A 24,981-nucleotide genomic window follows, 5' to 3' on the forward strand; every position below is an offset into this window, starting at 1 on the left:
TACGGGTGAAAGGCTTCCCTCAAGTAGGAAGGCCATGTGCATGGGGGGAGGGGGAAGGTGTAGAGAGGGATATGGCCCCTCGAGAGGGACAGTTTCTGTGGGTGAGGATTAAGGCCCGAGGGCTATGCCAGGGCTGCTGTCCAGGTGACCTGGGAAGATCAGCAGGAAAGCTGGTAGAACTGGGAACCTAGAAGCAGGAGAGAAGAGCAGGAATGCAACAGCCTTGATCCTGGCTCTTTATTCAAAGCATCAGATGCAGCAGCAGCAGGAGGCTGTCTCTTCAAGTGCAGTGACTCAGGTGCTGCTGGGGACAACATGGTGCCCGGTCTGGGACTTGCTCTCCAGGTAGTGTGGTGCTGGGCAGCTCTAGTACCAGTTAGTGCAAGCGATCTGGTAGCGCACGTCATCCAGCGGCAGCAGGAGCGTTGCCTCGGCTGGCGTGGGGGGCATAGCTTCAGTTGGCTTGCGGGGAGTCTCCCCAGCAGGGGGGATTATGCCTGGCAGAGGGGGTGATGCCATGGCAGGAGAGGTTGTGGGGGGAGCTGCCCTGGGCAAGGGGCTTGTGCCCAGCCCAGGGGATGTGGCCCTGGCAGGGGCGTCTTTGGGAGGAGCTACCCCAACTGCGGGGGAGGTGGCTGGCAGGCCAGGGGATGAGTCTGTACATCTCGCACCACACCCTGGCTGCCCCTCGCGCTGCGGCTCTGCCATCGCTGCCTGGGGGGAGAGAGAGGGGGTCACGGGAGAAAGGTCAGTATCCCGCCCCGCTCACGAGCCAGCCTGCACCTGGCATCCGCCCCCTTCTCCCTGTCCCGGGTACCAATCTGCACCCCCCCGTCCTGTCCCGGGTACCAATCTGCACCCCCCCCGCCTGTCCCGGGTACCAATCTGCACCCCCCCCCCCGGCCTGTCCCGGGTACCAATCTGCACCCCCCCCCCGCCTGTCCCGGGTACCAATCTGCACCCCCCCCCGGCCTGTCCCGGTACCAGCCCTGCCCCCCCCCCCCGCCTGTCCCGGGTACCAATCTGCACCCCCCCCCCGCCTGTCCCGGGTACCAATCTGCACCCCCCCCCCGCCCCCCCCCCCGGCCTGTCCCGGTACCAATCTGCACCCCCCCCCGGCCTGTCCCGGGTACCAATCTGCACCCCCCCCCCCCGGCCTGTCCCGGTACCAATCTGCACCCCCCCCCCCCGGCCTGTCCCGGTACCAATCTGCACCCCCCCCCGGCCTGTCCCGGGTACCAATCTGCACCCCCCCCCGGCCTGTCCCGGTACCAATCTGCACCCCCCCCCCGGCCTGTCCCGGGTACCAATCTGCACCCCCCCCCGCCTGTCCCGGGTACCAATCTGCACCCCCCCCCCCCCCGCCTGTCCCGGTACCAGCCCCGTCCCGGATACCAACCCCCCCCCCCCCCGGCCTGTCCCGGTACCAGCCCCCCCCCGGCCTGTCCCGGTACCAGCCCCCCCCTCACAGAACTGCAGCTGCCGCCCCCTCCGGCGCTTTCCCACAGGCATCAAGCCCCGCCCCTACCCTCATACGTCACTTAGCCGCGCCCCTCATGGCCGGAGGTGGCGCGGGAGATGCGCCTTGGCCGGCCCTGTTGCTAGGCGACGGGGGATCCCACGGTCGCGGGGCTGCTGCCCCGCGCGTGACGCTTTGGCTCCTCCCAGCCGCCCCAGCGCAGCCGAGCGCTCAGGGGGCGGGGCCCGTGTGCGCCCGGAACCGGAAGCCGGGCGGGGGGAGTTGCGGGAGGCGCGCTCCGGCCGGGGCCGTTCCCGGGCGGGCTGGTTCCGGCGCGATGCGGCTGGCGGCAGGCGCGCTGCGGGCGGCCTGGCGCCAGAGCTTCGATTTCGGCGGCCGGAGCGTGGCCGCCTGGTTCCCGGGGCACATGGCCAAAGGTGGGGGGGGGAGGGCCGAACCCCGCCCCGGCTCTCGCGATACTCGGGTGGCGGGAAGCCCCGGCTCCGGGAGTCGCGCGATGAGGCCCGCGGCCTGGGGGGGGGGCACTGGCCACGTGACCCCCCAGCCTGAGGAAGGGTTGGGGCAGCCCCCCCCCCGCTTCCCCGCAGGGGGGGGGCAGTTCTGACTCCCCCCCCCCGCCTGCCCCCCTCTCACCGCCCCCCCCCCGCTGCTTGGCCTGCCTGCCCCCCCTTTGCTGTGCACGGTGCTGGGGGGCCAGGCCCCCCCCCCATTGGCTGTTCTCCCAGGTGTCATAGACCCTGCCCCCTTGGCTGCCCGTTTCCCGGCGGGTCGATCCCGGCTCCCGCCTGCCCGGTTGTCGATATTCCCCTCGGCTTGTCAGAGAGCTTTCCGCAGTGTCGCCGAGATCTCGCTCTTGAGTGGGAACAGCTGTTTTACTCCCCATCGTTGTACAGATAGAATTTGAGCGTGATAAATGCGAAGTTGTGCACATGCAGCCTCAACAGTCACGCCCCTCGTTAGCCCTGAACCTCCTCCCCTTCATTTCCCGGGAAAAACACTGGACAAGCCCGTCTCTTGGCTGACACTTCTCTGCTTTGGCAGGCCTGCGGCAGATGAAGGAGACGCTGCGCAAAGTGGACTGCATCGTTGAGGTGCACGATGCCCGCATATCCTTTGGTGGCTGGAGCCTATGCAGCACAGTGGACCCTGGTTGTGTGGAGCAATGTGTATAGCCCCAGAGCTGCACGCAGCCCGGAGGGTCCCCACTGCCTCTTTCCCCAGACAGGGCCTCACGGGGTGCAGGATCCTACCTTGCGGGAGGTGAGAGTCTCCGATGGGGTGGAACGCTGTAGGCTGGGCCCTTTCCCATCATTGTGGGTATCTCACTTGTCTGGCTTCCTTAGCAATAACACATCCCATTCTCAGGCCGAAACCCAGCCTTCCACGAAGCCCTGGGAATCAGACCTCACCTGCTTGTGCTGAACAAAATGGACCTGGCTGATCTGACTCACAAAGCGGTAAGAGCCCAGTTCAAAGTGGTTCTTCTCCCACTCTTCACCAGCATCTTCCTATTGTTTAATGCACCGACACGGCTTCACTTTGTAATCCAGAGTCAATGTTTGGACTGAGCCAGGTCTAGACAATAAACTTACCTCTGTGGCAGTGTGTCGCACCACATCCCTAAGCAACAGTTTTACCAACCTAACCACCTGTGCAGACAGCACAGCTAATCCACCTTTGTGAGAAGCAGTAGCAATGTCAACGGGGGAAGCCCTCCTGTCAGTGAGGTAGCATCTTCCCTGAAGCGCTACAGTGTTTTAAGTGTAGATCTGCCATGAGGGCATTAGCCATATGTTCCCTCCTGGCAGGGCAACACGCTGTCTGCAGTAGCCATAGGCAATGCTCACCAATTACAAGCAGCCTCGTGCACTTGTATTTCCTGTTATCACAGGAGAATTGGGCTTTTCATTGAGAGCATGGTCAGGTCTGGCACCTAATGTTAGAGGCTCTGGTACCAGCCTATGGCTGTGTCTAGACTGGCCAATTTTTCTGGAAAATCAGCCACTTTTCCAGAAAAACTTGCCAGCTGTCTACACTGGCCGCTTGAATTTCTGCAAAAGCACTGACTTCCTACTGTAAGATATCAGTGCTTCTTGCGGAAATACTATTCTGCTCCCGTTCGGGCAAAAGTCCTTTTGCGCAAAAGCTTTTGCGCAAAAGGGCCAGTGTAGACAGCTCAGATTTGTTTTCCGCAAAAAAGCCCTGTCGCGAAAATGCCGATCGGGGTTTTTTTGCGGAAAAGCGCGTCTAGATTGGCCACGGACATTTTTCTGCAAAAAGTGCTTTTGCGGAAAAGTGTCCGTGCCAATCTAGACGCTCTGTTCCGAAAATGCTTTTAATGGAAAACTTTCCGTTAAAAGCATTTCCGGAAAATCATGCCAGTCTAGACGTAGCCTATGAGTCCACAGATCCCCTCGTGGATCTGTTGTGTTAATGTGGAGGGAATTTGTGGACCAAATATGTTCATATGGTCTAGTCGCTGTCCAACATTAAACAGTGTTAAACAAGGTTTGGAGTTTGGTATATGGAGGCTTTGGCCTGCTTATTACTGTGTCAAACACGCCATGAAACATTCTTTTGCCCTTTTATGAAAGACCCAGAAGAAAGGAAAGCTAGTTGAAGTGTTTGAAACGGGAAGTATGGAGTAAGGCTTTCACCTTAGCAGCGTCCCTTGCTCTCTCTTGCTTTAACCCTCCAACTCCCAGCACCAGGCTGTGGCTGCAGGATGTGGCCAGCAGTCCATCGAGATGGCGCTAAGGAGATCCAACTCCCTCGACCGGCAGGCCATGTCTTCCATGCTCTGCTTACAGGTCTGAGCTAGGGATGTAAAATCCTGATTAATCAGTTAACCAGCCAACCATCAGGCCAACTTAACCGTTAACTGTTAGGTTCCCTACTGGTTAACTGGCTAAAGCAAGATCCTGGGTGAGAGACCACTCCAGCCTGGCTGGAGCTGCTGCTGGCTCCTAGCCCCAACCCAGCCATGCAGGACAGGCTGCTGGCTGGCAGCTCTGCATGGGGGCCCCATGGGGCTGGAGCAGCCCTTGGCCCTGCTGTGGGCAGGGGGCTGCTCCCGAGGAACCAATTAACCAGTTACCTGTTTGCGTTCCTAGTGTGAGCCAGCTGCAGCTCTCTATAGAGACTATCCAGGGGCTCCGAGCCAATTCCTGTGTGCAGTGGGGGAGCTAGGTTCCTCATGGGCAGCTCCTTCGCTCAGCTGGCAGCAATGCTCCCTGACTAACCATACCTGGCTGTTCAGTGACCTGTCCTGGGCACCCTTGCCGACAGCTTGATCTGCTGCTAGCGCTGTGTTTGTACCATCTCTTTGCGCTCTGCTAGACTGCCAACAAGCAGACAGGCCAAGTCTAGAGAGCTACCCCTCTGGGCCAGGGCAGAAGCCCCACGGGCTCGGGGTCCTTGTGTGGCGGAGGCGGCAGAGTTGTTATTGCTGTTGTTATACCCCTGGGAGGATCATCTTGTCCTCGCTTGGCTGAACGATGCTGGATTCATCCTGCAGGCTCCTGCAGAGAACGTGTCCATATAACACTCCCTGCCCCTCACCGCACCCCTGTGCGCTATGCTGGCTCGGTCACCCCCATTCTCCAGTCAGGGAAAGAGAGGCACAGTGCCAGGGAGCTAGACTCCATGTCTCTCACAGGAGCTGTCTGCCTGTCTGAGCTGGCCAGCGTTTGTGCTTTCCAGGCAGGTCGCGGGGAGCTGAACAGGCGTCTGCGTTTTAGCATTGTGCCTGCTGAGCGAAGTGGGACTCGGAGAGCTGGGGGCGACTGCTCACGTCAGCCCACTCAGCTCCTGCTTGAGCGACCGAACCGCAATTAACCCCGGAGGGCACTGATTGCTTTCTTTGCCTTGGAAATCTCTCGCATTCCTTCCTAGAGAATTCTGGAGCACTTGGAGCAGGAAGGGCTCAGAAACGTCCTCTTCACCAACTGCGTCAAAGATGAAAATGTCCAGAAGGTAACGGCCCGTCTTTTCGAACAGCGGCTCCACCACGCGACTGCATGGGCCTGAGGGCGTGTCGTGCTGCAATGGGCTGTTCAGCACCCCAGTGAGACCTGAGTCCATTAGTGCCTGCCTGCGGCGCGTTTTTACTCCCGGGTTCCGCGAACACAGCCTCGGAGTTTGAATCTCCACGCCCCAGGGGGCTTGCGTTGCTGCCAGTTGGAGCATCTCTTCTATGTGAGTGCGCGTGCCCCGGGCTTGCTGAGAGACCGCATGGGCAGCACGGCCTGCTGGCACCGGTACAGCACGCCTTTCAGAGCAGTGCCCTGGAGGCAGGCACAGCTGCTGCGGTACAGGCAGATGTAGGATTCTTTTAAACGTTAAAGTGGCCCTACGGGTCGTGCAGCCACATCTCAGGCCTCTCAGCCCTGCAGGCCATGGGGCGCCGAACAGGCATTTGGGCTTTGGCGTGGTGCCTTCTGAGCAGGTGTCAGGGAGCTGATGGCTACAGCACCCAATTCTGCCCTGCCTGGGCGGTCTGTGCATGCAGAAGGAGCTTGGCATACAGCCTGTGCAGGGCAGAAGAGCAGCTTCCATTTTCAGGGGGACAAAACCACCTGTGTGTTTCCTGCTCTCGGTGTATGTGGTTGGCAGGGCCCCGAAATAATGCGCCCTGCAGCGTGGACAGCATGCCCTGGCTGCAATGAGGCCTTGCTAAGCTAGACACTGCCCAGCGGGTTTGTGAGTCACAGAGAGCAGCTGACAGTCCGGGGGTGATCATTGGACATTTCAGCGTTAATGTGCAGAGACTGGTCCGGAGGAAGGATAGTTACCAACGGAAAAGGCCTGTCTCTGTAGGAGAGCTCTTCCCTGGTTGGCCGATGATCGCTGTTGAACTAGTAGCCCCCCAAAACGCTGCACGCCCGTGGGAATGACGGCTTCCAGTCTCCCCCACTTTGTCTGCCTTACGGCTGGGCATCAGTTCTATCCGAACACAACTGGAAGCGAAAGCTGGCTAGGGAGGACTCCCCCACCCTATCTCTGTCCGTCCTGCTGGCGCCTGATTGGGAAGCCGCTCCAGTTCGAGCTGTGTTACAGCGCAGGCCAGCTGCAGGCTGGGCCCGACTTTGCCACTAGCTAGTGTGTTGCAGCAGGAAGCAAGCCTGTCCCTCCAATAAGCTCGGCCTAGCTGCTCCTAGCTCCACTGGACATGAGGGGTCTCAGCAGGGTCCTAGCCGCCTGCGCTTTGCTTAGCCTCTCTTTGTACTGCCTCACAGGTCGTCCCCCTCATCACCGACCTGGTCAGCCACAGCCAGCGCTACCAGAGAGCTGAGGTCAGTGTGAGAATGGGGCAGGGGCGCTCTCTCCTGCCTGGCATATGGGGGTGACACCTGGAGGGGGCGGGGAGCCTGGTGTGGTGCCACCTGCTAGATCAGGGTGGTGGGGAGCCTGGCAGACGGGATGGGGACCCTGGTGGGATGCCGCCTGGCGGATGTGGGCGAGCCTGGGACAGTGCTCCTGGCGGTTGTGGGGCTGGCTGCATGAGAGGGGGAGCCTGCCGCGGTGCCCCCAGCGGATGTGGGGCTGGCTGGGTGGAGGCGGAGCCTGGCGCGGTGCACCCAGCGGATGTGGGGCTGGCTGGGTGGGAGAGGGAGCCTGGCGCGGTGCCCCCAGCGGATGTGGGGCTGGCTGGGTGGGAGGCGGAGCCTGGCGCGGTGCCCCCAGCGGATGTGGGGCTGGCTGGGTGGAGGCGGAGCCTGGCGCGGTGCCCCCAGCGGATGTGGGGCTGGCTGGGTGGGAGGGGGAGCCTGGCGCGGTGCCCCCAGCGGATGTGGGGCTGGCTGGGTGGGAGAGGGAGCCTGGCGCGGTGCCCCCAGCGGATGTGGGGCTGGCTGGGTGGGAGGCGGAGCCTGGCGCGGTGCCCCCAGCGGATGTGGGGCTGGCTGGGTGGAGGCGGAGCCTGGCGCGGTGCCCCCAGCGGATGTGGGGCTGGCTGGGTGGGAGGCGGAGCCTGGCACGGTGCCCCCAGCGGATGTGGGGCTGGCTGGGTGGGAGGGGGAGCCTGGCGCGGTGCCCCCAGCGGATGTGGGGCTGGCTGGGTGGAAGCGGAGCCTGGCGCGGTGCCCCCAGCGGATGTGGGGCTGGCTGGGTGGGAGGCGGAGCCTGGCACGGTGCCCCCAGCGGATGTGGGGCTGGCTGGGTGGGAGGGGGAGCCTGGCGCGGTGCCCCCAGCGGATGTGGGGCTGGCTGGGTGGAGGCGGAGCCTGGCGCGGTGCCCCCAGCGGATGTGGGGCTGGCTGGGTGGAGGCGGAGCCTGGCGCGGTGCCCCCAGCGGATGTGGGGCTGGCTGGGTGGGAGGCGGAGCCTGGCGCGGTGCCCCCAGCGGATGTGGGGCTGGCTGGGTGGGAGGCGGAGCCTGGCGCGGTGCCACCAGCGGATGTGGGGCTGGCTGGGTGGGAGGGGGAGCCTGGCGCGGTGCCCCCAGCGGATGTGGGGCTGGCTGGGTGGAGGCGGAGCCTGGCGCGGTGCCCCCAGCGGATGTGGGGCTGGCTGGGTGGGAGGGGGAGCCTGGCGCGGTGCCCCCAGCGGATGTGGGGCTGGCTGGGTGGGAGAGGGAGCCTGGCGCGGTGCCCCCAGCGGATGTGGGGCTGGCTGGGTGGGAGGCGGAGCCTGGCGCGGTGCCCCCAGCGGATGTGGGGCTGGCTGGGTGGGAGGCGGAGCCTGGCGCGGTGCCCCCAGTGGATGTGGGGCTGGCTGGGTGGGAGGCGGAGCCTGGCACGGTGCCCCCAGCGGATGTGGGGCTGGCTGGGTGGGAGGGGGAGCCTGGCGCGGTGCCCCCAGCGGATGTGGGGCTGGCTGGGTGGAAGCGGAGCCTGGCGCGGTGCCCCCAGCGGATGTGGGGCTGGCTGGGTGGAGGCGGAGCCTGGCGCGGTGCCCCCAGCGGATGTGGGGCTGGCTGGGTGGGAGGCGGAGCCTGGCGCGGTGCCCCCAGCGGATGTGGGGCTGGCTGGGTGGGAGGGGGAGCCTGGCGCGGTGCCCCCAGCGGATGTGGGGCTGGCTGGGTGGGAGGGGGAGCCTGGCGCGGTGCCCCCAGTGGATGTGGGGCTGGCTGGGTAGGAGGGGGAGCCTGGCGCGGTGCCCCAAGAGGATGTGGGGCTGGCTGGGTGGGAGGCGGAGCCTGGCGCGGTGCCACCTGGCATTGCTGCCAAGGGAGGAGGGCTCATCCATCTCCCTTCTGTTCCAGAACATAGAGTACTGCATCCTGGTGATCGGGGTGCCCAACGTGGGCAAATCCTCCCTTATCAACTCCATGCGGCGGCTGCACCTCAGGAAGGGTGGGTCCTGGCGCCGGGCCCGGGGGGAGCGCGCCCCCTGCCTGCCTTCAGGGCACACACCCTGGGGGCTATGAGTGGCCTTGGGGTGGGTCCGTCAGCCCTCCTCGTGGCCCAGCCCTCTCCCACTGCTGACCCCGCCCTGCCGGCAGCCTCTTTCTCTGGCCGTTCAGTGGCCCGAGCTGAGCCGGGCTGGCCTGAGCCCGGGCTTAGCTGGGAGGCCCCAGGGGCGGCAGAGGGCGTCTTCCTTCTCCTGCTGACGGGGCCTCTCCTTTTCCCCAAGGGAAAGCCTCCCGCGTCGGTGGCGAGCCGGGGATCACCACGGCCGTGCTCACCAGAATCCAGGTACTGTTCTCGGGAGCGTGGCCTCAGGGGCCCTGAGCTGGCCACAGGCAGGGAGCTGTCGTGCGCCGGTCCCAAGCCGGCTGGGGATCCCCCCGTTCTGGTCAGAGTGCTGCGCTGGCCCCGCTCGGTCCCCCACAGCCCCTCACCGGCCCGTCTCTGCCGGTCTAGGTCTCCGAGAGGCCCCTGATGTACCTGCTGGACACGCCCGGGGTGCTGGCTCCGAGGATAGAGAGCGTGGAGGCCGGCATGAAGCTGGCCCTGTGCGGTGAGAAGGGCTTCGGTGCTGCAGCTGCGTCTGGCCAGGAGCTGTCCTCACGCTCAGCCGGGCGGGGCCATGGCGGGGCGGGGGTGGAGGCCACACGGCCCCTGCTTTGAGATGTGCCATTGCCGGGTGCTGGGGGCAGAGACACTGCCTGTCCCCTTCCCTGAGGAGCCCAGCTCGGGGCAGGCTGCTGCTTCCAGCTGTCTAGGGAGGGGAGCGTGTGCTGCAGCCCAGGGCGTTCCTGCCCCGCCCGCCCCCGGCCAGGCTGTCTGAGCTGCAGCTGCTGGGGCTGGCGGGCCAGGGTTGGGGTGGCTCCAGGGCTCCAGGGCTCAGCGGGACCGGCCTGGCCCTGGGGTGGGCCTGGGGATCAGCGTCCCCTGCGTGCACTCTCAGGCTGGCCACGCTGGGCCCAGAGCGGGCGGCGGCAGGTCTGTGGGGCTGGGGTGGAGGCCCAGCTCCCAGGCCAGCACAGGGGGCCTGTCCTGCATGGGTGGCTGGCACTCAGGTTTGCGCTGTCTCGCAGGGGCCATCCGGGACCACCTGGTGGGCGAGGACGTCATGGCTGACTACCTGCTGTACACCCTGAACAAGCAGCAGCTGTTCTGGTGAGCACTTCCTGAGCGCCGGGCTGGGGAGGGCCTCGGGGGCGGGTGTCTGGGGCTTCCCCGGTCCTGGAGGACACGTCTCCCCAGCGCCGCCCCTTAGCTCTGCCTCGGCCTCTGCTCTTGTGCGTGCCATTGGCAGGGATGCGGCGGGGGCGTCTGCCCACTCGTGCTGTGAGCTGGCCGACCGTGCCCCCGCCGTGAGCTGCCTGGAGGGGTGCCCCTGAAACAATAGGCCTGTCTTACCACAGCCCGTCCCCTTGGCCCCCGTCCGTCTCGTCAGAGCAGGCGGGTGTATTAGCAAGGCAGAGAAAGGAGAGCTCTTCCATGCGGCCCAGCGTCTCTACGCGGGTGTGTTCGAGGCTGACCAGTGTAGCGGCCTGTCAGCTCGGAGCGTCCTTCCGCCCAGCCCTGGCGGAGTCCCAGGAGACGGGCGTTTCTCCTTAGCGAGGGTTACGCCTTTCTCCCAGAATGCCGGCCGGCGGGGCGAGCCCTTGCCTCTCGGTGGGTGTGAGGGGCAGGTAACCCAGGCTCTGCTGTGCTGCCCCACAAGGCCTCGTTGAGTTGCGGGACGCCGTCCTGGCGGGCAGGAGACGGCTCCCCCATGCTGAGCAAACCTTGCGGACCCTGGAGCGGGCGTTAGAGACCTGACCAGTGTGTGATGCAGAGGCTCTGCCCATGGGGCTCCGCGCCCCCCGTGCACCGGGGGAATGGGCGGTGCCCTGCGGCGAGTTTGTCCGGGCTCAGCTGAGGCCTAGCGCCTTGGCAAGCATTGGCCCCATTGGGTAGGGTGGAGCTCTTGGCCCAGAACTGGCTGTTAAGCAGTGGAGCGGGATTCGACGTCCCTCGCTCGAGGGCGCCGTGGGCAGTGACCCCCGCCCTGGGGCTGCAGCCCCCTGCCTGCTGGGCCCTGGCTGAGCTGCTCTGTGCAGGGGAGGCGCCCGGTGGGGCTAACCTGCTCTCGCTGCCCGGCACAGCTACGTGGAGCGCTACGGGCTGGGCGCGCCCAGCGACGACATTGAGAGCGTGCTCAAGCAGGTGGCGCTGAAACTGGGCAAGACGCACAAAGTGAAGGTGCTCACAGGGACAGGTGAGTGCCCCGCAGGCCGGGGACCCGTGGGGGCACAGGCGAGAGCCCGGAGCCCCAGCCAGCGGGGTTGTGTGCCCCTCCCAATGCCAGGTGCTGAGTCTGGGGGAGGTGAGTCAGTGCTCAGGGTGTGCCATCCGCAGGCCCCAAGGGAGGGGAGGGCGAGCCTATGGGTGGGAGAGAGAAGCAGAACGCCTCACCCACTGCCAACTGAGTGTTCTGGGGAGCCCCCCAGCCCGAGAATGGGGAACGGCCCAGCCCGAGAGCACGGGGGGCGGGGAGATGGGGAGCGGCCCAGCCCGAGAGAGCGGGGGGCGGGGGGCGGGGAGATGGGGAGCGGCCCAGCCCGAGAGCGCGGGGGGCGGGGAGATGGGGAGCGGCCCAGCCCGAGAGCGCGGGGGGCGGGGAGATGGGGAGCGGCCCAGCCCGAGAGGGCGGGGGGCGGGGAGATGGGGAGCGGCCCAGCCCGAGAGCGTGGGGGGCGGGGAGATGGGGAGCGGCCCAGTTGCTGCCGGCTGCCGACCGCCAGTTCCGGTGTTTGCTGGAAGGGCTGTGGCCAGGCCATGGAGCCGGCACCAGGGGGAGGGGAGGCTGGCGGGAGTTGCCCGGTGGGGCAGTGGAGGCTGCTGAGTGGGTGGGGGGGGGGGGTGTCCCGGGGAAGCCATCCAGCACCTTGGCGGTTCACATGGAGCCGGGGCCGGGCAGCGCCCGGGGCCAGCTCTGCCGCCCCAGCCTGCATTGGGGCGTGTCTGCCGTCGGGGGCTCAAGCCTGTCGAGAGGTGCAGGGCTCGGCCATGGGCTCCCCCGTCCCTCCAGCCTGCATTGGGGCGTGTCTGCCGTCGGGGGCTCAAGCCTGTCGAGAGGTGCAGGGCTCGGCCATGGGCTCCCCCGTCCCTCCAGCCTGCATTGGGGCGTGTCTGCCGTCGGGGGCTCAAGCCTGTCGAGAGGTGCAGGGCTCGGCCATGGGCTCCCCCGTCCCTCCAGCCTTCGCCTTCTCTTGCAGGGGACGTGAACGTGATCGCGCCTGACTACCCTGCGGCCGCCTACGAGTTCCTGCGCACCTTCCGCAAGGGCGAGCTGGGCCAGGTGCTGCTGGACTGAGCCCCGCCCCGCCCAGCCAGTGCAGGGCAGTCGGTGACCTGCTGGGGCTGCCTTGTCCCCTTAGTGCTGCCCCAGGGGGCTGAGTGCCCGTGCTGTTCCCCTCCCCTCTGTCCCAAGCACACGCAGTTCCGGGGTCCATGCGGCCTGGGCTGGGGGGCAGCCTGCACCTGGGGCTGTCTGGCTTCCCCGCCTGGGCCCCCATCATCACTGGGGTGGGCTGCCCGCCCACTGCCCCCAGTCTGTGATCAGAGCCTGGCCCAGGGACTCCCACGTGCTGTGTGGCAGGTTGGGGGAGACCTGGGGGCAGTGCAGGGCCCTGTCTTGCCCCTGCTCCCTTGGGTCTGTGCTGCATCTCCTGGAAGAGCGGAGCCCGCCCTGCAGGGGCCCTTCGACGAGCCAGCTGCCCCATCCCACAGCGCGGGCCTAGGGGCTCCCGGGGCCTCTGGGCGAGCCCTCGTCTGCTGTCCTGCCGGGCCAGTGCGTGCTCGGGGCGGGGGCCGGGTCCTGGGTCCCGGGGCAGGTACAGCCGGGGCAGCTGAGTTTAAAATAAAAGCTGGGGCATGTAATGAAACCTGAGCCCTCTGCTCCTGCGCTTGGTGGGCCATTGAATGTGGTCCCACCCTGGCCCTGTGAGCACGCTGGGGCAGCGTGCCAGCTGCTGTGTGTGGCACTCCCGGGGGGCTACGTGCTGGGCTGTAAACCCTCCTTCGGTTTCACACACCACCCCAGGGCCCCCAGCAGCTCCCCCTCGAGGGCGAGGGCTCCCTGCACACCAGCTCCCTTTCCTGGTTCCCTGCAGGGGCGGGGAGGGGGAGGAAGCTGATCCCGCTGTCACAGGGCCCCTGCGTCCCTTGGGCAGCGGTGGGCGGAGCTCTCACTGGGGTAGGGACACTGGCCTGACTCCAGCAGGCTGGAAACAAGGTGCCGGTGATTAGCAGGAAGGCCAGTTGGCTCCTGGAACGGCCCAGGCAGCGGGGGGTGTCCACTGCACGAGCCCCAACTCCAGGTGGGAGGGCTCGAACGCCCCTGGAGCTCGCCCACAGGCGAGGGGCTGGCCCAGCAATCCCGGGGCGGGTTCTTCACAGGAGTCCCATCTGACCGACCCCATCTCTGGCTGCGAGGGCGAATGAACGCGGGAGGGGCTGCGGGACGTCCACGGCCATTGGACTGGGAGAACCCTCGGCCTGGCTCAGCAACCTCCCCAGCCCCTGGGGCACGCCCCAGCTATTGCACCCAGAGCCGCGCAGGGTGACGGGTGAGACGCCTGCAGCCGTGCAGGGAAAGGTTCCATGCCGGGGGGCAGCCCCAAAGGGGTGTGTGCAAGCTGCCCCCCCTCCCTCTGGTGCCAGGAGGCGGCACCGCTCGGGCACGTCCCTCCCCTGGCTCCCAGCGAGTCAGACTCTCCTCCTAGGCTTTATTTCACACACGTGTAAACCCGTCACAGACACGGAACGTTAACGCCAGGTGAGTGCAGGAGCAGCCCGGGGGCAGGGCAGGGGGTGCTTGTGGGGCAAGTGGGGAGTTGGCTCGAGGGCCTTTAGAAAAGCCCAGTGATTCCACGGACCGGAGGGGCCAGCGCCTGCGTGTCCGTGCCCATGCCAGGCAGCGCGCCCCACTGCGCCTGGGGAGCCCAAGCCAATCGACGGGAAGCGTGCAGCCCCCTCCCCCGGCCTATGCAGAGCAGGACCAGCCCCCCCAGACGGGAGAGCACGTCCCCTCTTCCTGGTGACAATGCTGCGAGGGCTGGGACGCGTGAACCCCCCTGGCTGTGCTGGGAAATGCTGGAGCCAGAGCAGGGTGGAGGCAGCTTCCAACCAATCTGGGTTTGCCTGCGTCCTGCCAAGGCCTGCGAGCCCCTCCCCGCCCTGCCGGCTGGGACAGCAGCTGCACAGAGTTACTGGCCGTCTGGGTTTCCAGCAGCACAGCCCTGCTCTTGGGTCTCTGGCTGGGGCCTGCCCCTGTGATTTGGCCCCTTGCTAGACCGCACGGGGCTATGGGACAGAGGACTCCTGGGTTCTCTCAGTTGAGTGCTCGGGCAGCCACCCAGGGGAGATGCAGGTGCCAGCCAGCATGTGTGTTGCTATGGGTGGTGCACGTATGCACATGCTCAGGGCTCAGAATAAAATGTGTTCCGCACATGAATGGAAAAAGGGGGGCGGTTGCCTGGGCTCTGTGCCTGCCCAAGGAGGGGCGTGTCATCTGGCAAGAGGCAGGCTAGCCAGGGCCCGTCCGTTTGGCACATTCCTCATGGCCCAGTGTGGGCCTGCCAGGCCAGAGCCTGGGGCATTAGGTCTGGTTTGCTGGAAGGGATTTTGTGCAACCAGTTAGCAGGGCAGAAGGCGGGTTGGCCCTCGCCGGGCTCCTGGGGCTGGAGGGGAAGGGGGAGGCGCAGGACGTGGGGCACACACGGGAAACGAGCCCTGAGTTCCAGCCTCGGCTCTGCACCGGCCGCAGGGGGAGGCCGCTGGTTCCCCGGCTGATCTGACGCCCCCGGAGGCCCGCTGAGCGTCTAGCTGCCAAGGATGCCTCTGTCTGGCCCGTGCCGCAGAGGGCCGGGGGGAGGCCGGCTTCCCTGGACGTTGCCCGGTGTTTGGCTTAACATCTTGGCATTGTCTTCAGCAGGGGCCAGGCCCAGCCCTCCCCGTGCCCCTGCTCCGGAGGGCACAGGCTCTTCGCTTTCCCACAGCCCCAAGGGCAGGGACGAGGGGGGTCCCCGCTGCGCTGGCTTTGCAATGCAGCGTGTCCCCCCTCCGGGCCTGCCTCCCCCGCCAATGGGCACAGTACCCAGAGCCCGTTTGGCTACCCCGGACGCAGCCAGCCCTTCAGCACCGAGACTGGATTTCTGCCGCCTGCAAACCTGCGCCCGCCCTTCTCCAGGGCAGCCCCGCCCGGTAATGCCCCCGCCGTCCCGCCCCTGCCAAAGCAGCCGGGGTAGTTGCTGGGACGTGGCCTGGCAGCGCCGGTCCAGCCTGGCGCGGTGGGACGTGGCGGGCCAGGACCTCCTGGGGGTGTCGCTGACTGTCCGTGGGTCGGGCCCCAGGGCCGGTGTCCGGCAGTCGGGGGGATCCTGCGAGAGGCGGCTCTAAGCCTTGCCTCCAGAAACAATGGGCACCATCCCCAGCCAGCGCTGGGGTCTGACTGGGTAGGGGGGTGGGCTTGGCTCCCGCTTCACACCCGGCACCACCAGCCCCCCATACTGTGACAGGCTGGCTCGGAGTCCCAGCTCCCCACTGGCCCTGGCCACCTATGGGCATCCACATGGAGCTGTGCCCCCAGCCTGCCTCCACTGCCGCCCCACGGGTGCATGGAGTGGCTCTGGCCTCCCTCCCATGCCACCCCAGCTCCGCGGGAGAGAGGGGGCCAGAGGCAGGGGACTGGCAACAGCTCCTTGGTGCTGAGACATGGCCCCACCCCAGCCTGGGGGTCCAAGCTCCACCCCTGGGGGCCCAAGCTCCACCCCTTGGAGCCCCGCCCCTCATGACCACACCCCAGCCTGCGGGCCCACATGGCTCAGGGTGGCAGGGCAGCCTTGGGAAATGTTCATGTCAATCAGAGCAAGTGGGAACGTCCCAAGCTGCAGTGACGGCAGCGCCCAGCAGCCTGGTGCCACCCCCGGCAGCTGCCCCAGCTCGCCCTGTCCCCACGGTGCCATCCTGCCTTCCCCGGAGCCACCAGCACAGCCCTGCGGGATCAGGCCCTAGCTGCTCCCTGACAGCGGCTCCGGCCCAGCCCGCTAGGCAGTGCGGGAGCTAGAGCAGCCCCACCGTGGGGCTGGCTCTGCAGGCTCCGCCGGGGGGGCGGGCGCCGGGGGCCCTCACAGCGGCAGGAGCTGGAAGAAGCCCGTCGCCAGGCCGAGGGAGATGAGCAGGTGCGCGGTGTCCCGGGCCCGGGCCGCCGAGGTCCACGAGCGGTAGCTGTACACGCCGCTGCCCGTCCTGTTGCCGTCCTGGAGCGCGGAGTCATCGTCTGGGCCGAGCTCCCCGGCCAGCCTCAGCCTCCTCTCGGCCGCTCCCGCCGCCACGCCCGCCGCCGCACCTGCCGCCGCCGCCGCTGCCACCCGCAGCCCCGCTCCCGAGGAGCCATAGCGAGGGGCGGACTTGGCCCGGCTGCGGGCCATGCCCCGCGCCCCGCCCCGGGCTGCCCCCCGGGCGCCGCCCCGCCCGCCCTTGCAGGTGACGCTGTCGCAGAAGAAGGCAGCCAGCAGGAGGAGTGTCCAGCAGGTGGCCGTGCGCCTCTTCATCCCAGCGCTGCCCCGCACCTGCGGCGAGAGAGACCGGGGGGCACGTCAGCACCAGGCTCCGGGCGGGGGGCACCCTCCCCCCCCCGGCTGGGCCGGCTAGGCGCTGTGCCCGCGCTCAGACTGGGCTGCGGAGGGCCCACGCCCCTGCCCAGAGCTGGGTGCCCATGGTAAAGCCCCCTTCGCCTGCACCTCTGGTCTGGCTGCGCTTGAGCTGCCCTGTGCCTGAGCGATGGGCTGCTGGGCTCAGCTGGCGCCGACTGGGGGGAGGCGGGGGGTCCCCGCGGCCTGGATCCCAGGCAGGGACGAGCACCGCCCCTCAAAGCCAGCCTGGGCGGCTTCAGACGGAAATCTTCAATTCCGAACTGCCCCCCGGCGCCTCCTAGCCATGACCTACTGCCTCCCGCCACAAGGGGTGCCGAGGGGGGCGGGCCCAGGGAATGTGGGTGGGTTGGGGTAGCTCAGAGAATACAGGAGTTTAGGGGCTGGGGGGGGTTGGGAGGTCTCTGCAGAATGTGGGGGTACAAGGGCAGGAGTGGGGTCAGAGCTGGGAATGTGGGAGGGCAGGGGGCTGGGAGGAGCTGGGTGTGGGGGGGCAGGGGGCTGGAGTGAGGTGCTGGGAATGTGGGGAGCAGGGGGCAGGAGTGGGGAGGGGGGCTGGGGGCAGGGGGCAGGAGGGCTGGGGGGGCAGGGGACAGGGGGCAGGGGGCTGGAGTGAGGTGCTGGGAATGTGGGGGGGCAGGGGGCTGGAGTGAGGTGCTGGGAATGTGGGGGGGGGGCAGGGGGCAGGGGGCTGGAGTGAGGTGCTGGGAATGTGGGGGGGGGGGGCAGGGGGCTGGAGTGAGGTGCTGGGAATGTGGGGGGGCAGGGGGCAGGGGGCTGGAGTGAGGTGCTGGGAATGTGGGGGGGCAGGGGGCTGGAGTGAGGTGCTGGGAATGTGGGGGGGCAGGGGGCAGGGGGCTGGAGTGAGGTGCTGGGAATGTGGGGGGGCAGGGGGCTGGAGTGAGGTGCTGGGAATGTGGGGGCAGGGGGCTGGAGTGAGGTGCTGGGAATGTGGGGGGCAGGGGGCTGGAGTGAGGTGCTGGGAATGTGGGGGGGCAGGGGGCAGGGGGCTGGAGTGAGGTGCTGGGAATGTGGGGGGGCAGGGGGCTGGGAGTGTGGGGCTGGGCTGGGGGGGAAGGGGGGGGGGGCTGTGGGGGCAGGGGGCTGGAGTGAGGTGCTGGGAATGTGGGGGGCAGGGGGCTGGAGTGAGGTGCTGGGAATGTGGGGGGGCAGGGGGCTGGAGTGAGGTGCTGGGAATGTGGGGGGGCAGGGGGCAGGGGGCTGGAGTGAGGTGCTGGGAATGTGGGGGGGCAGGGGGCAGGGGGCTGGAGTGAGGTGCTGGGAATGTGGGGGGCAGGGGGCTGGAGTGAGGTGCTGGGAATGTGGGGCACAGAGGGCTGGAGTGGGGGTGGGGAGCTCATGAAATGGGGGCTGGGGGCTGCCAGGCAGGAGATACCATTGACCATCACTTGCTATTCACTCTGGGTGTCTGGGCGTTTCCCTCGGGCTGGGCTTTGCCCCGGCCCTTTGGCTTTGCAGGAGCTCGGGGTGGACGGGGGCTGCCACGTGCCCTTCTCGCGTGGCAGGCCGTGGTGAGGGCCCTGTGCAGACCAGGCGGGTCCCGGCTGGCGGCTCATAGTGCCCGGGCTGCTGGCTGGCAGCAGGGAACCCCGCAGGCAGCGATTTGGGTGCCGCCTTGTGGCCCGAGCACCTCGCGCCCAGCCCTGCCGGGCTCCAGGCTCCAGGCTCCCTCCTGTAGGGCCCCGCACTGCGTCCTGCCTCCCACATCCCCACCTCGCCCTGCGCAGGGGGGAGCCCAGGGCTCCAGGCTGCCGTGCAAGGCCAGGGACCAACGGGCGACGCCATCAGCTCTGGCCACCCCAGCCCTCTGAGAGCGACGCTGCTGAGGAGCACGAGGCAGCGGGGCTGGGAGCTGCGGGGCAGGGAAGGGATGCCCCGGCCTGTGGCCCTGCACGCCGGAGCCCAGGCGCACGGGCCCGGGGCCCTTCACAGGGGTAGCACTTGTGCAAGGGGCCCCCTTGGGCTCAGCCACGTCCCCCTGGGCGCCAGGCGGGCAGGGCTGGAGCCGCAGGGCCGGCGGAGAGGGCCCAGTGCCGGGGCAGGGCAGCGCGGAGCCGGTGATGGGGGAGCCGCGCCGAGGGAGAGGGGAGAGGGCTGCCTGCCGGGAAGGGGCGTTGGGCACAAAAGGGAGGCTGGTGTCTGGCTCCCAGAGGGGGTGAGGGCTGGAACCCGGCTCCCCGCCCCCCCGGATCCCTGCCACCGCCCCGGCTGCTCAGGGCACAGGCCTGGCCCCTCCGTTCCCAAGCAACGAGCACTAGATTCAGCTCCAGCGGAGCAGCGAGCCCCTCCCCAGAGCCGAGGCCTCAGCCTGTGCCGGGGACCCATTCCTGCCCCACATGCCGGGCTTGCCTTGGCAGCGCAGTGCCCCCGTCCCTGCTGGTCCTCTGGGGCCGGCAGCTGCGGGCATCCCCGTACGCTTTGCAGCCGGGGCCCATCCTCCCCCAAGTGGCTCGCTGCCCACCCCCTGGCAAAGGCAGCCCAGGGCATGGTCCCATTGTGCCCGCTCCCAGCCAGCTGAGCTCCTGCCACTGGCATCCTGGCAGGGCCAGCCCCCTCACCGTCCTCTGCACACCCCCACGCCCCACAAACGGCAATCCTCTGTGCGTGCACCCATGCACACGCGCACTGCCATCCTCTGCACGCCCCCACACCCCACAAACGGCAATCCTCTGTGCATGCACCCATGCACACGCACACTGCCATCCTCTGCACACACACACACACTGCCATCCTCTGCACACACACTGCCATCCTCTGCACGCACACACACCCCACAAACAGCAATCCTCTGTGCGTACACCCATGCACACGCACACTGCCATCCTCTGCACGCACACACCACGATCCTACATGCCCCCTTCCATCCACTGTACACACAGCCTACCATCCTCCACACGCTCCATGCCAACACTCCTTCATCCTTGTGCACATACACATGCACCACCATCTTCTGCACACACCCACACACATCCCTCATCTGTGGCACCCACACATATTCATGCTCACACACTCCACCATCCTCTGCACCCCCTCACCCTCAGCATCATCTGCACCCCTCCCCAGCATCCTCTGCACCCCCACCCCCTGCACCCCCATCCCCAGCATCCTCTGCACCCCCCATCCCCACCATCCCCTGCACCCCCACCCCACCATCCCCTATACCCCCCATCCCCACCATCCCCTGCACCCCCATCCCCAGCATCCTCTGCACCCCCCCTCCCCTGCACCCCCATCCCCAGCATCCTCTGCACCCCCACCCCCATCCCCCTGCACCCCCTCACCCCCACCATCCCCTGCACCCCCTCAACCCCAACATCTCCTGCACCCCCACCCCCACCCCCATCCCCAGCATCCTCTGCACCCCCTCAGCCCCACCATTCCCTATACCCCCTCAACCCCACCATCCCCTGCACCCCCACCCCCACCATCCCCTGCACCCCTACCGTTCTCTGCCCATACTCACACCCCAACACACACACCGCCAGCCTCTTCATCCCCACACCGACATCCTACATACCCCACCCTCGGCACAGGCTCACACACACACACACACACACATGCACACACACATGCACACACCGCCCCTCCCCGCTCACAAGCGCTGCCCCCCCCCACACACACACACGCGGGCGCTGCCTACCGGCGGGGGGGCCGAGCTCTGCTCCGCCCGGGCTCCGCGCTGCCGATGGAGGCTGCGGGCACGAGGGACCCTCCGTCCTGGGCTCCGCTCCCGGTCCCGGTCCCGGCGCCGGCAGCCCGGCCGCGGCTCCCTGCTCCGCCCCGCGCGGGGGCGGGTGGGGGCGGGGGCGCGCGTGCGGCGGGGCTTTGTGTGGGAGGCGGGGGTGCTGGGGGGGGGGGGTTGTGGTGCGGCACGGCTGCTCTGTGTATGGGGGGTTGTGGTGTGACATGAGGGTTGTGGTGTGACATGGTGCTCTGTGTATGGGGGGTTGTGGTGTGACATGAGGGTTGTGGTGTGACATGGTGCTCTGTGTGGGGGGTTGTGGTGCAGCACGGGTGCTCTGTGTATGGGGGGTTGTGGTGTGACACTGATGCTCCTCTGCACCCCCCCTGCACCCACATCCCCAGCATCCTCTGCACCCCCCATCCCCACCATCCCCTGCAGCCCCATCCCCAGCATCCTCTGCAACCCCTCACCCCCACCATCTCCTGCACCCCCATCCCCACCATCCCCTGCACCCCCATCCTCAGCATCCTCTGCAACCCCTCACCCCCACCATCTCCTGCACCCCCACCCCCACCATCCCCTGCACGGGTTGTGGTGTGACACTGATGCTCTGTGTGGAGAGGTTGTGGGGTACTCTGTTTGGAGGGGTTGTGGTGTGGCACGGGTGTTCTGTGTGGAGGGGTTGTGGTGTGACACAGGTGCTTTGTGTGGACAGGTTGTGTTGTGGCACGGGTGCTCTGTGTGGAGGGGTTGTGGTGTGACACAGGTGCTTTGTGTGGACAGGTTGTGTTGTGGCACGGGTGCTCTGTGTGGAGGAGTTGTGGTGTGACACAGGTGCTTTGTGTGGACAGGTTGTGTTGTGGCACGGGTGCTCTGTTTGGAGGGGTTGTGGTGTGGCACGGGTGCTCTGTGTGGAGGGGTTGTGGTGTGGCACGGGTGCTCTGTGTGGAGGGGTTGTGGTGTGACAGGTGCTTTGTGTGGACAGGTTGTGTTGTGGCACGGGTGCTCTGTTTGGAGGGGTTGTGGTGTGACACAGGTGCTTTGTGTGGACAGGTTGTGTTGTGGCACGGGTGCTCTGTTTGGAGGGGTTGTGGTGTGACACAGGTGCTTTGTGTGGACAGGTTGTGTTGTGACACGGGTGCTCTGTGTGGAGGGGTTGTGGTGTGGCACGGGTGCTGAGAGGGTGGTTTGTGTTGTGAGGGGTTGTGGTGTCCCAAGGGTGACCTGTGTGTGTGCAATGGAGGGATGGGCTCTGCTTTCAGTGATACCCCTTAGTTCCCACGGGAGCCTCCCCACCCACCCCCACCCCCCGTCACAGTGCCAGAGGTGCCGAGGAAGATTGGCGTCTATATCTGGGGCACGGCTGGATTACACTGCACGATGTGATGGCAGGGCCCTGTGTTTTCTAGGCAACGTGTGTCAAGCCGTTGGGATTAGAGGGGGCAGTGAGCTGGGGAGCCCTCGGGGGAGGAGAGGATGGGGAGGGGGTGTGCAGGCTGGCGGGGGGTGGAGAGGAGACAGACCTGAGTACGTCTTTCCTGCATGTTTCCTTGGCTTCCTCCTGCTACTACTAGGGCCCCCTCCCAATGGCGAGGGGGGCTCAGGAACGCTGCCCAAAGGGGGTTGCCGCAGGGGCCTGGTATGACCTGTGCGCCCAGCCTGGGCTTTGGGGTCTGCTGTGCCCAGGCCTTGCAGCAGCCCAGCCATCGTACAGGGACAGCCAGCACACCATGCTGGGCAGAGAGACCAACAGCCCCATCCCATGGGCCTAGAGGCTCTCTTTATCCTGGTGTGCATGGATGCTGGTGTGTGCAGGGGCACGCGTTCATGTGCACACGTGTGTGCGGAGGCTTGCATGCCGGGGAGGGTGAGTACACGGATGAGTGCATGCAGACGGGGGTGGGTACATGCGTGAAGATGGGCGATGGGGTGCCGGCACACACGTGCAAGCCTCTGTTTGGGGGAACGTATGTGAGCAGGGCTCTGCACGTGCCCACGCAGAGCGGGTGGAGTTGTTATTTATAGAATCACAGAAGAGATGGAAAATTCCTCCACTCGGCCGCCGGAGTTTGCCCTGTTTGTTCCGGTGACGGATGCATTCCCCAGCGCATCGTGCGCCCCAAGCCTTGGGCCTCCACCTGCCTGACGTGTCTCAGCAGCCGGCTCTCAGCTGCTGCGTGTGGAGAGCTTGGTTATGAGGCTGCCTTGCCTCTGTGTTCTAAGCACCGCGTGGCTACCCTGCAAGGACTCTGCCGCCTGTAATACTGCTGGCAGGGGTGCGCACGCTGTCTCTCTATGGGATTCACCTGTCTTGTCCCTTCAGCAGAACACCTCTTGCGCTCCTGCAAGCCTGAAAGATGGCTACGTGGTCCCTGAATGCACAACCTCTGTCCCTTTCCTTCCGAGGCAATAGAAAGGGTGTTTCCTTTACAAACGATTGTCACATTAGAGGAGTGACACGAATTGCTATGACTCCTGGAGGAGGAAGAATATTGAAAGAGAGAAGCACTTCATTGGAGTGGAACTTGGGAATACCAAAAGAAATGGGGCAAGCAAGGGGAGATTTCCCCATGTACTAGGAGGGGTCAGTAGACAAATACAGTCCTTAAAATAAAGAAAACAAGAAAACCTTGGAAGTGCAGGTCAGAGATTGGCTAACCAGCGGCGCCATCTACGGGGCTCAGATGGCCAGGGCCCAATGGAAATAGGTCACGTCTCAGCCCTGAAAACAGGGCATCAGAACTGAAGTCATTGGGTGGGATTTCACAGGCGGCCCAACCCACAAAGAAGCTGGGGAATCTAGGCGTGGCGCCGGACGTTGGCCCAGCAGGGACTGCGGTGCTATGGCTGCGTCAAGACAAGGGCGGCCGACCCCTCACTCCCTGGCAGCCAGAGAGTGCCGTGAGGGGCTAATAAACAGCTGTCTGCAGTGGGCAGGTGCTGACGGGGGACCAGAGCTGGGTGGTGCTGCCCTAGGAGAGCCAAGGCCTCCCAGCTGTGCTGCCCCAGAGGGTTCAGAAGGATTGAGTGGGTGTGTGGCTGTTTATTGGCTGGGCAGGCCCAGGTCCAGGTGGCCGTGACCGAGGTGAATTTCAATGCTCTGCCCCAGGGCGAAGCCAGAATGCCCTGCTCCCGGCCAACTGAGGCAGAGAAAGGCAGCTCAAGAGCCCAGCAGACCTGGGAAGGGCCCAACCTCCTGTCAGGAGTTAGCACGCTGCCTTAGCCCGGGCTGGGTTAGTACAGGCCACCCCACTGTGACTGGCCCAGCTAGCAGGGAGCCTGCAGCATCTCACAGCACCTCAGACACCAAGAAACGAGCCACACTGACACTTCATAGAATCACAGAGTCACAGAGCACTAGAACAGGAAGGGACCTCGAGAAATCATCAAGTCCAGTCCCCTGCCCTCATGGCAGGACCATGCACCATCTAGATCAACCCTGACAGGTTGATTTAACCCTGCTCTTAAATATCTCCAGTGATGGGGATTCCACAACCTCCCTGGGCAATTTATTCCAGAGTTTCACCACCCTGACAGGTAGGAAGTTTTTCCTAATGTCCAACCTAAACCTCCCTTGCAGCAAGTCAAGCCCATTGCTTCTAGTCCTATCAGCAGAGGCCAAGGAGAACAATTTCCTCCCATCTTCCCCGGGACATCTTTATAGATGCCTGGAAACCACGATCACCTCCCCTCTCAGTCTTCTTTTGCAAACGAAACAAGCCCAATTCCATCAACCTTGCCTCACAGCTCATGTTCTCTGGACCTTTCATCATTTTTGTTGCTCTTCTCTGGACCTTCTCCAGTTTCTTCACATCTGTCTTGAAATGTGGTGCCCAAAACTGAACCCAGCACTCCTATTAATGCAGCCCGGAGGCATGTTTGCTTTTTTTGCAACAGTGTCACACTGTTAAGTCATTCTTACACCACAATGTACGTCCACAACCCATGGTCCTGCCCACTCCCCTCAGCCTACCCACTGCCCCCCCATATTCCCCTCAACCCACCCACTGTCCCAATCCTCCCGGTGTCTCTGAAGCCACTGCTGGCCACGCCCCCTGAGTCTCCTCCTCCCCTGACCGCACCCACAGGTTGAGCACTGGGGCGGGGTTACCCATATTGGGTGGGGCATGGGCGGGGCTATGCAAATGAAGGCTCTGGGCGGGGCTATGCAGATGAGACAAAAAACAGGACTATGTAGCACTTTAAAGACTAACAAGATGGTTTATTAGGTGATGAGCTTTCGTGGGCCAGACCCACTTCCTCAGATCAAATAGAGGAAGAAAATTTTCACAACCATATATACCAAAGGATACAATTTTAAAAAATGAACACATATGAAAAGGACAAATCACATTTCAGAACAGAAGGGGGATGGGGGGGGGGAAGGTAAATTCCTGCGCAAGAAATATAATTTATGTTATCATGTGCCGAAAGTGTCCGTCTGCTATGGATATTGGACAAACGTCTCAGACACTTCGCCAAAGGATCAATGCCCACAAAACAGATATTAGACAGGATCACAAAGAAAAAACAGTTTCTTGCCATTTCAACCAGAAACGACACTGTCTCAAGGACTTGATTACCTGTATCCTGCTTCAAAAGCCTTTTAAGAATACACTTGAAAGAGAATCCTCTGAACTGTCATTCATGCTCAAATTCGACACTTTATGCTTAGGTTTGAACAAAGACTCTAATTACCTTACTCATTACAAAGATAGCTTCCCCGATTATCACCTCTAATATCATTAGCTCACAGATATTTACCTC

The 24,981-nt window shown here is 65.2% G+C and overlaps 2 protein-coding genes and 1 long non-coding RNA gene across 3 annotated transcripts; 1 reads left to right on the forward strand and 2 right to left on the reverse strand.

The window, feature by feature from the left end:
- Positions 1 to 222: 222 nt before the first annotated feature.
- Positions 223 to 1,676, reverse strand: LOC142830357 (uncharacterized). Its single transcript, XR_012905532.2, has 2 exons — positions 1,537 to 1,676; positions 223 to 714 (listed from the first exon to the last, which is right to left on the reverse strand). It is a non-coding gene; the product is annotated as an uncharacterized LOC142830357 (long non-coding RNA).
- Positions 1,557 to 12,740, forward strand: MTG1 (mitochondrial ribosome associated GTPase 1). Its single transcript, XM_075934676.2, has 11 exons — positions 1,557 to 1,896; positions 2,522 to 2,585; positions 2,832 to 2,937; positions 5,375 to 5,455; positions 6,718 to 6,774; positions 8,685 to 8,775; positions 9,056 to 9,117; positions 9,286 to 9,382; positions 9,903 to 9,984; positions 10,959 to 11,071; positions 12,072 to 12,740. The coding sequence occupies exons 1-11, from the start codon at positions 1,557 to 1,559 to the stop codon at positions 12,167 to 12,169; spliced, it is 1,191 nt and encodes a 396-aa protein (XP_075790791.2). The 3' UTR covers positions 12,170 to 12,740.
- Positions 12,741 to 13,569: 829 nt separating this feature from the next.
- Positions 13,570 to 20,310, reverse strand: SPRN (shadow of prion protein). Its single transcript, XM_089780041.1, has 2 exons — positions 20,170 to 20,310; positions 13,570 to 16,427 (listed from the first exon to the last, which is right to left on the reverse strand). The coding sequence occupies exon 2, from the start codon at positions 16,407 to 16,409 to the stop codon at positions 15,984 to 15,986; it is 426 nt and encodes a 141-aa protein (XP_089636167.1). The 5' UTR covers positions 16,410 to 16,427; positions 20,170 to 20,310; the 3' UTR covers positions 13,570 to 15,983.
- Between the last annotated feature and the right edge of the window lie 4,671 nt (positions 20,311 to 24,981).

This window comes from Pelodiscus sinensis, chromosome 8 (assembly GCF_052426305.1).
Source record: "Pelodiscus sinensis isolate ZL-2025 chromosome 8, ASM5242630v1, whole genome shotgun sequence".
NCBI classification, from domain to species: domain Eukaryota; kingdom Metazoa; phylum Chordata; order Testudines; family Trionychidae; genus Pelodiscus; species Pelodiscus sinensis.